The sequence below is a fragment of the Balaenoptera ricei genome, chromosome 20 (assembly GCF_028023285.1).
Source record: "Balaenoptera ricei isolate mBalRic1 chromosome 20, mBalRic1.hap2, whole genome shotgun sequence".
Lineage (NCBI taxonomy): Eukaryota > Metazoa > Chordata > Mammalia > Artiodactyla > Balaenopteridae > Balaenoptera > Balaenoptera ricei.
This window is the reverse complement of record NC_082658.1, coordinates 60465967-60476397: the sequence shown is the minus strand read 5'-3', so window position 1 is coordinate 60476397 and position 10431 is coordinate 60465967. Positions and strand designations below refer to the sequence as shown.

Here is a 10431-nt window from a genome sequence, read left to right as displayed (position 1 = left end):
CAGCATGGCGGCGGGGGGGGGGGCTGGCAGTGAGGGGTTCCCGTGGAAGGTTCTCATCCTGGGGTCTGAGCGCCAAGGAGCTGAGACATCATTTGTTGTGCAGACTGCGCATTGGGCACTGTATTTTCTGAGCCGGGGAACGACAAGTCAGGAGGTCAGAGAGGACCCAAGGACCATTTCTAGGGCAATGGTTTTGAAGGGAGGGGAAGGGAGAGACTGGGTGATCCAGAGCAGAGGGTGGGTGTCAGGCGGATTCTTTCGGGAGCGCAGGCTGCTTGCTTCCACCCCCTCGATAAGAAACATCCCCGGGCGTTCTGCTCTCCTCCCAGCTCATGAAAGTGAGGCAAGCGTTATCGGTTCCACCAAGAACCGGAGATGGAGTCGAATGACGCCACACACACTACGGTTTGAGGTGCTGGTTTATTGCAGCAGGAAGAGAACCGACTCAATTTACAAATCTGAGGGCTGTGGATGTCCCCACCAGACACACTCGTGCCACTTCCCACAGTGCGACCTGGACGCAGCCAAGAGGTGATGTTTCAGGTAAGCGGAGACAGAGATCAGATGCTATCTGCAATCGCTTTGGAAAGTTTTGAGAGAACAGGCATATTGCAGACACTGTTTAAGGGTTGCATAAATTCCCAAATGGATTCCTTCGGGGGCACTGAGTAACTAAAGTATCCTGTTAAGCTTCAAGACCTTCGGGCAAATGGGACAGACAGTGGACAAGCAGGTGGACGTGAGGGCTGAGGAGACTGCTGGTGGCGGAGGCCACCCCTGTCTGCGGGGACCCATGCGCCTCCCGGGACCATTCAGCATCCCCATCCGGAGTCCGGCTCCTGCTTCCGGCTCTCCAAGCCACCGGACGTGTGGAGGCTAATTTCTGAATTTAGAAGATAGCAGGATGGAAATGTGTTCCTCACTAAAGGGACAAGAATGTGAGCTATGTGGGCCGGCTGGCCCCTTTCTGATTTCCCCTCTCACTCAGCCTTGAGCCGAGCCGATGACCGCAGCAGTGACTAGAGAGGACGAGATGGGTCAGAGCCGGAGGGATTTCTAGCTTTAAGTCTAGCATGACCCTTCCAGAAAGAAACGCTCTGACACCTCGCATATTTTAAAGTGAACTTTAAAGATGCCTTTGATTCCCTGGCGTTTCTGAAATGCCGATGCGTGATAGGGTGGGCGGTGGGTGGTCCAGCCTGAGATTCCCCAGACAACCGTTTGGAATTCTTCCCGCAGACGCTGGGCAGCAGCTTGTCCTTGGTGTTCTGTTATCGTCTGAGGGAAGATGAGGCTGAGGGTGTGTGTGGGACGGAGGAAGCTGGACCCGGGGGCCCTGGCTCCTTCACAGGAAGGGGGGCTGCGACTGGCAGCCTGCATTGCTTCTGACAGCCGGCGAGGGACCAGAGGCCACGGAACCACAGATACCAGCGTGTGAGTGTGCGCCTCGGCCGGCCAGCCCGGTCGGCAGCTGGGGAGCGTGCGTGGAGGGGCTACGAAGGGAAGGTGCGCTCCCACTTCTACCTGAGGGAGAGGACAAGTGGGTGGGGTTAGAGGAAGAGCTCCGTAAAGACCCTCAAAGAGGAATGCTCTCCTTACGTAAACCTGCGGAGCCAACCCAGTTCTTATTTGGGGAGCATTTTGGATATCACCGTGGAAAGAGTTGTCGAGTGATCACCGAGCACCAAACTAGTTTACAATCTCGTTCTCAACGCAGCGACTTCTCTCCTGGTGCTTTGGAATTACCAAAATATCCTTGCCTAACAGCAAAGGGAAAAAAAAAAAAAAACCTGTGCGTCTCCCTGGATGTGTTTCGCTTCTCCCCACGCGCCCGTCTGCCGTCAGCTCTGCGGCCCCCCCGCGTCGCCCTGCGCAGCCGGCCGCTTGCAGGTCAACATCAGCAGCAGGAACAGGGGTAGGTGCCAGAGGCTGCAGAAGAACAGCTTCCGGGAGCTCTTCCGGTCTGCGTCCCTGTAGAACCGAAAGCCGAGGTAGGAAATGTACAGGTTGATGGGGAGGGCGATGACGGGGAAGGTCCACGTGGTGACGTCCAGGGCGGGGGCCGCGGCGGACATTGCGACCAAGGCCAGGCAGTGGCGCAGGGCGACGCGCCGGCACAGGTCTGGGTGGGTGACCGACATCATGCAGTAGCCGCCCCGGGAGTAGTCTTCGCGGAGGCCCCAGCTCAGAGCGTTGAAATGAGGAAACTGCCAGGAGTAGAGGATTCCTCCCAAAAGAAAGGCTCCTGCACAGAGGTTTGGGGAAGCAAGACACGTTGTCATCAGAGATCTACAGAGGCCCCCTTTCCGACAGCTGCCGGCCCTGGCGGTGCGCTCCCACCCCGCAAGCCGGACTCCCTCGGGTCCTCGCGCGTCTGCGCTCCCCTCCCTGCTTGGAGATGGAGGCGGGCGGGGGCGGGAGGCTTCCCACAAGGGTGAGCACCTGTGGCACCTGACCGCCCCCCGCCCCCTGCGGTGCCAACACCGCGACAACAAGGGAGGTCACGTTCAGGGGTGGCCCAGTCCCAGAGGGCCTTCAGGGCCGGGCTTTTGGCTCTGTTTCCACCAGCCGGCTCGCGAGTGAGGGGCGTGGGCAGCGAGGTGGAAGGCCGCTCCGGGCAGGTGGCACCCCCCGCTCGGCACCGACAGAACCGCAGTCCTTATGGGCGGCACCGGGGACGCGGGGGCAGCAGGCGGGGCGCAGGGCCCTCACCACAGGGAGGGCGGGGGTCTCCCCAGCGCAACCTAAATACGCAGAGCGGCGCAGGGGCAGAGGCTGTGCGGTTGCTCAGGACAGGTGAACACCTGGGCACCCTTTCTCCGGAACTGGATCTTGCCCCCACCACGGTGGGGTGAAGGCTGCCAGTTACTGAGTGCCTCCTTCTAACAAAGACTTCTACAGTCACCTCACTTAATCCGACTGCAGGACTTGAGGTAGGTTTTATAATCCTCATTAAGCAAACGAATCAGATGATGCTAAGTTCTCCAACAAGAGGTGAAGGAGGAACTCAGCGGGAGCCCGTCTGCTTTCAACGCCGGCTCCCCCGCGGCACTGAGCCGGGTTTCCGGAAGGGGTTACAGCCATTCCTGAGCGGACGGTTCATTCCTCCTCTCCTGACACAGGGCGCGTTCCCCCAGCGCCTACTGAGAGGCGAGCGCGGCCCAGGCACCGCGGATGCAGCGTGGGCGCCAAGCCACGTGGGCCGGGTTCCCCCAGAGCCGCGCATCCAGAGGCCCGCGGCGGCTGTGCGGAAGCATGTGCACGGGGGGCACAGGGCACGGGGCGCAGCGCGTGGAGCGAAGCGGACGTCTAGAGGAGGACGTCTGCGCCCAGGGAGGAGTGACCAGGCCAGTGCGGTAATCCAGGCCCCCGGGCAGGGGGCGCGGCAGTCAAGGCATGACAGGAAGACTAGGGCGTGTGTTAGGATCCACAGAGCTGTACAACAAAACAACAAGGTCGATTTTACTGTATGATAATTTAAAAAGTAAATTAAAATAAAGAAGGCAGGCGTGTGTCTGGAGTGCAGAGAGCAGCGGGGCCAGGCTCCAGGATCAGCCAGAGGGACGGGCAGGGCCACCCGCCCCCGCTCTGCAGGCGGTGCCAAGGACTGTTCCATCCTAGAAGCAGCAGAAAGCCATGGAGGGGTCTTAACGCGTGAGTGCACGTGTGCGTGTGGCGAGAGGGGCTGAGGAAAGGGGCCCTGGTGAAAGGAGACACAGGAGGGGCCCAGGCAGCTCTGGATGGATCACTCAGCAGAGGAGAGGAGAGAAGAGAGGGGAGTGAGGACCAGGGCGGTGACAGTGGAGCAGGAGAGATGGGCCTGAGAGGGACCAAGGAGGCAAAGGTGACAGGACGTGAGTGCAGAGAAGGGAGGGACACGTCGGGAGCGATTCCTGGGCCCAGGGGTGCCCGGAGACCCCGCGCCCTAGAGGACACACCCGGAAGCCGTGCAGGGCAGCTCCTGAGGGTAACTCCGGTGTGTTCGGTCTGACACGCCCTTGGGACATCCACAGGGCAAGTCGTGAGGAGGGTATGGGCTGCGATGCGTCCCCCACGGAGTGAGCCACCTGTCCCGTCATTACCTATTTCCTTTTCCCTCCGGGATGTGAACTCCGTGAGGGTCTGTTCCTCTTTCTTTCATCTCCAGAGAGAAGCACTGCATACCATCGGGCAAAGGGTCCTCCAGCCCAGCCCCGGAGCCCATGTGCACAGAGAACTGCTCCACAAAAGCCATTCCCAAGACCCCCGTTTCCAGCACTGACGTGTGAACCTTAGGACCGTCTACTGCCCCCGCTTCCGTCCTCCTCGGAGGGTCCCGGACACGCTGACTCACTCGGGGTTCCCTGTGTCTCAGACCCCCACCTGCCTCTGGGGCCCCCGATCCGAGAACTGGGAGCTTGAGGACCCACTGGAACCCACCCTGGGAAGCACTGTCCTGCAGGGGGCTTGAGCATGTGCACCCACTGTCCTATCTTAGGTGGTGATGCAGGTCTTCTGAGCCCCTCGTCTGTGGGAATGTGCAGAAAAAGAGGGCGAGGTCCGGGGGGGGGGGGCGACTGCTAACACAGGACCCTCACCAGGAGAGAACACAGTCAAATCATTGAGAGTCCTCCAGAAAGTAAGTGTGGGCTCCCAAGTCCTGCCACGCACCTGCCGGCGAGGATCAGAGGAGGGAACCCGCTCTTCATTTTGGATCTTTATTTATGAGTCAACCAACGCCTGGTCAGCCTTCCAATCCAGGAGGAAAATAACAAAGGCTTGCCCTTAGGGTCCCTATTTCGGTAGGGTGGCTGTCACATCCCCCCCAGACCATTTTAACCGTGTCTGTAAGTAGCACATATATACATCTTCGTTCATGTAGACACACTCCAGTTTGAACAGCAAAAGAAGCAGCTACTGGGACGTCCCTGGCGGTCCAGTGGTTAAGACCCTGTGCTTCCACTGCAGGGGGCACAGGGTCCATCCCTGGTTGGGGACCTAAGATCCCGCATGCCACGGGGCCAGGAAAAAAAAAAAAAAGAAGCAGCTACTATTTGTTGAATCTGGTGGCAAACAGAGGACGACGTCAGCCACCCACCAGGTACGACCCTGGAGGCCAGAGAGGCAGCGGCCAAAGCGACAGAGCCCTGCACGGGGTCCAGCGGGAGGCGCACACGATGAGGCGACACTGACGGCTGCTACTCAGAGAATCAAAAGAGGGCGGCAGGACGGGCGACCTGGGAGTGGCTGCTCAGGGAAGGCGTCCCCAAAGGTGGCGTGTGAGCCACGTCCCAACTGCACTGGTCCTGGGAAGAGTCACTCGTCGTGTCTCTGGGAGACGTGCAGGCGGCGGGGAGGCACGGGGAGTGAGGAGACCGCCAACAAGGGCGGGGCCGGGTCTCAGGGTGCCTGCACACCCGATGGGGAGGGGCATCTCCCGCAGAGCAGCGGAGAGCAGGGAGGGGGGACAGGCGGTAGAGACCACCGAGAGGACAGGTGGTCGGGGGGCACTGGAGTGGCACACACTGATGCCTTTTCCTCCGGGGGGACCCGCACGGTTCACAGTGGAGACGTGAAGGTTCTATCTGTGGCCGTTTTAGGTTTGCCCATCAGACATCCGTCCCCACGAAGGCCTGGAGGCTTGTACGCAGGCCCACGGAGGGGAATCACGTGCATGCTCTCCTGCTCCCGGCACCTTCCTACAGGCACAGCTGCTCTCATCTCATAGATGAGAGAGATTAAGTAACTTGCCCAAGGCTATTCAGCACCCCTGGCACCACGTACCAGCACCTTCTCCTAGAAAGCTGTTGCCAAACAGCAATTGAAAATGGTAACAAGGGACTGCCAGGTGGTCATCAGAATGCCAGTGGAGCAGAGTAGAGGAAGGCTCGCCGGAAGGAGAAATCCCGTTTACTAAGATAAGAGTGCTGGTGACTTAAAAAAAAAAACAAAAAACAACCAAGGTTGTTCAATTACAAACACACAGGTAATATTTTTCTTGACAGTGAGCACCCTTGGGGAATTAGCCAAGACAGAAGGGAAGGGGGCACCACCCAGGTACAAGTGAAGTGGAAAACAGAGCGACAGAAGGTGACTTCTCCTTTGTATTCCGATGGCAAAATAGAGCCGTCTCTGGATGTCAGAGGGGCCAGCACAGAGGAGGCAGCGTGACTGGTTCTCGGGGCACCGGGCCACTCGGAGGCTTTGAGCGCAGCCCTAGTCTGGGGGGGCCGACAAGACCAAGCTGTGTCCCCACAGGAATGGCATCAGGGATCACGTAGAGACGGGGGAGGGGACAGGTAAGTCAGGGCTCAGGGGCTGTTTTGCTCTTGCAATAGCCGAGAAAGAGCCAATTCAGCCAGGAAACCAGGCTTGAAATGGTTAAGACATCAGGCTCCCACGTGGAATCTTGCTTGTCTTTCTCAAAAGCCGTCTTTTTTCCTGTGCCAATTGGAGTATTCTGTTTTGCTCAATACACGTTTTTAGTTATGCTTCTCCTTCAAATAACATAATTTTAAAAAAAAATCACTTTCGTAAGAGTGGCATGCTGCTTTCTCTGGGAGAGGAAATTGGGTAGGGGTTTGGGTCATGTCACAGATGAAAGAGCTTTAGAAATCACAGCTTAGCCTTCAAGGAGTGTAATCAGAAAACCCCACCCCACACAGCTCTCCTGGATGGGCTGCAAGGCCTCGGCTCCTGTAAAAGATGTAAAACAAATGACTGTCTCCATCAAGATAAGGCGAGCTAGAACAGGAAGGCTGGAATTAGTCCAGAGGCCTTGGGGGAACCCACCTTCCTCGTGGGGGGAACATAAAGCCCTCGGTTTCCTGACTCAAAGGCTTCACCTCAGCCTCACCCCCACAAAGCAATCTGTTTTTACTGGGCCCATGGTCTGTGACAACAAATATTTACTGTTCGCCCACTATAGGGCAGGCACGGTCTACTCTCAAGGCCTCTGCTGGAGTCTGGCCAGGGACAGAGACAACACACAAGGGATCACAGCCCAGGAATGCCACCTTCAGTGCAGGGCTTCAGGGGAGCACACAGGAGCAAGACCTCAGTCGGCCCTGGAGAGGTCAGGGAAGGCTTCCTGGAAGAAGTGGTATGCAAACTGAGATTCAAAGATGGTCTCTGAGGTTCAATCCATTCACACAAGCCATGCGTTTTCTCCTTCTTTTCAATGTGTGTTCTCATTTTCCTACCGGTCTGCAGAATCTTCATACATACTTGGTTTAATCGTATCCAGAAGAAATGTCTGCTTCCTTTCTTTTAATCAAATATCTGTTGGTCTATGAATAGACAGGATACGGGAACCTGTGAGATAGTTGGCCTATCTATGCAAACGGACTCTCCAGAGGACAGCAACTTCCTGAGATCGTGACACCACGATCCAAGCCTGGAGGCAACTCCAGAGAAGGGCCAGGTGTCTGCGGCCTTCCTTCCTTCCCTCCACACACAGAAAACAGAGGTGAGCTCGTCGACTGTGCTGTGTGTGACCAGCTGAGGGGAACCCTTATCTCCTGGCACCCTCTCCGATCAGGGGGGCTCCTTAGGTGAGGCAAGGCCAGCCAGTGTCTTCCCAGTGACTCTTGGAAAATACTCTCAGAACATCTCCCAACCATCTCTACGCCACACCGGCAGGCGGAGACCCTCACCCTTGTCCCCTCTGCTCAGGTCCGTAGCGTACTTCCATCATTTTGTTGGCAAACAAAGCCAAGGCAATCCCAGCCAAATGGCTTCCCGACAGAGTGGAGACAAAAGTCTCCAAGCTGGAGCTCTGACGCTGTATGGGCTCTTCCAAAACACAGTCCTCTGGAATGGAGCTCAGTGGTTTCAGCTCGCTTTCTCTGCTGCCTGGCGGGCTTACATTCAACCCTTCCCACCCCGACCCCAACCATTCACTGCCCTTCGCTGCCCACGCAGGGACTTGAAAAGGAGGAGAGACGCAGGTCCAGTGAAGCCCGTGCTGCGCTCGGGCAGTCCTCCCTCTGCGGACAGTGGGTTCCCTCTCCACGCGGCCCTCAGCAGCTTTGGGGTGTCGTGCTCATGTAAACTGGGGCTGGCTGGGGGAGCACAGCCAAGTCCAAAGCTTCATGGTCAGCGATTTCAAAGCCCTTCTTTTGAGGGTGAACACAAGGCGCCTGTGGGACAGGTCAGCCTCCCCCACGTGATGAACTTCCACAGCGCCGCAGAGAAAGGGAAGAGGATGGGGGCCAGTTCATCAACTGCATGGCGACAAAGGGGAGATGAAAAGTCCCCTGGAAATAGGAAATAGAAAATAGAGTCGGCAATGGCCGCCTGCCCTTGAAGAATGCTCTGGCAGTGACTGGGGAATGGTGAAGAGGCACGGCGAGGAGAAGGGATGCTCTTCCTGCCCTCCCTCCACGGTCCACTCTCCGCGGTCCCCGCCCTGCCGTCCACGCCCCGCCGTCCATGCGGAGCCACCCGGGGTTTCATGTGAAGCACACTCGGAAGCAGAGGCAGCACGAAGCCCCAACTCTGAGGAAGGTGACCCCTCTCCTCCGCTTCCCCCCGCTTCCCTGGGGGCTCCGAGCCTCTGTGGGTGCTCCAGGAAACTCACCTGCTCCCCACTCCTCAGCTCACACTTGAAGGCCTGTCCCTTTATCACCCGAGCATTCATCTGTTTGTTGAACAGAACTGATTAAATGTGCACTGTGGGCCAGGCCTCATCTACTGTGGTCCAGCTCCTGTGATCCTGCCCAACTACGCGACCCGGGAGTGACAAGGCCGGGCGCATTTTGTGCCAAACGGTCGCCAATTACACCGCCGACCTCCGGCTCGCTGCGTGTTTCTCATACTGTCCTTCTCAGACTTTTGTTTCTTCGTCTTTGAAGAGAAGAGGGCTCTAAATATCGTTTGGTTTGCTAATATTCCTGTAATGTCTCTTGGTCACTCTGTCTTTAGAAATGTCATTTATCTTAATCAATCTCAAGCTCTAAGACTAGTTGTGGAAAAATCTCACACAAAAGGAATTTACTCGTTTTCGAGTTTGATTTCAAAGTGAGGCAGTGTTTTAAAGGAAATCTTCAAAAGGGCTTGGGTTAAACAGTGCCTGGTACTTGTAAGCCCTCAATAAATATTTGTGGAATGAATGAGTGAGTAAATTCTATTCTACCTTCTCATCCCAGAATAAAGGAGGTAAATAAAGTGAAACAGTATTTAACATTTTGTAGTTTACCAGCTGAGGCTAAAAAAACTCATTCTCTTTTTGTTACTAGAACCATCCATCTGTCAAATGTCACTTCCTGATAAGAGTCCGTCTCCAGAGTCCTCATTTGTAACTGAATGTTGGCTGACATAATTAATGTTGACCACACAACAACATCTGAATTACAAACCAAAGGCCATTTACAAATCTCTTCAAGGCAGTCACCAGAAGCATGCCATAAACACCCAAGACCGGGGATTTATTCAAATATAGGAAAATGACAAAACAGAATCTGAGCCTTTTTAAGAAATGGGGGCGATGGGAAGAGAGGTGGCTTTGGCACGGGGGAGGGGGAAGGGACTTTAACCTGAAGGCTTCGGGATAAACTAGACCGTCTCTGGAGGTGAACGCTGTTGAGAGGCTACCGTGTGCGGCTCCAGGCCGGGCCGAGCAGGAGCGTCTGTGGTCGGGCACTTATCCGCGGTGCGCCCCCCACCCCCAGACCCCTCCCCAGGGCGTGCAGGTCACTTGTCTCCTTGCTGGCCACTGCCTGCAGAGTCAAAGCAAGCATTTCCGTTCCTAAGGCAGCAAGCTGGCTGCACCATGGGCCAGCCCTCTTTACTGGGCCTTCCTGAGTTTTAGTTGCTAAGCATTTTTAATGTTTTCTGTTAACATCAGTTAAGCCCAAAAAAAAAGCAAAGTAATTAGGCAGGTGGGAGGAAAGGTCTAAGCCTGGGTCTCAGAGAATGGACACATGAGAAAATTCCACTGTAATGATCACCTCTATTGACACAAAGAGCGCTTTTGGGGCTGGGCCCTGGCTGGGGCTGGCACACTCTGAAACAAAAATTCCACTGGGAGAGAAGAGCTAGCTGTTCACAGTTCTTTGTGCAGCTACAAAGCAGCAAACACCAAGAACACCTAATGTTTGTTTAGCTTTTACAATTTCCATCTGTTAGTCTGTTTGTCTTCACCTCACCCGCTCCCCCTGCCCATCAATCTCGCCTCACTCGCCCACCCACACTGAGCTGGATTCTGAAGGGTCATATCAAGCACAGGCTTTGGACCCACACCACTGGGGCATCTAGAACAGCGAGAAATTCTTTTCCACTAGTGGTAAAAACAAACAAAACCAACAACAACAATGCTGTTGTGGGGAAAAGAAATCAGAACCCCATGGCTGTCTTATGTTTCAAGTCTTTACTGGAGGCGGGAAGGCAGCACCTTCTCTTCCGTGCTCGGGCCCCTGGAGGTCTTGATTGGCCCCATGGCCACCACAAAAA

At 55.9% G+C, this 10431-nt stretch overlaps 1 protein-coding gene across 1 annotated transcript in view; it reads right to left on the bottom strand.

Annotated features, from left to right (window-relative positions):
* Positions 1 to 401: 401 nt before the first annotated feature.
* Positions 402 to 10431, bottom strand: part of LOC132355007 (protoheme IX farnesyltransferase, mitochondrial) — a 110954-nt gene continuing 100924 nt past the window's right edge. The window contains 1 exon segment of the mRNA XM_059907171.1: positions 402 to 2245. Within this exon segment, the coding sequence (XP_059763154.1) occupies positions 1842 to 2245 (404 nt within the window). The 3' untranslated portion in view covers positions 402 to 1841.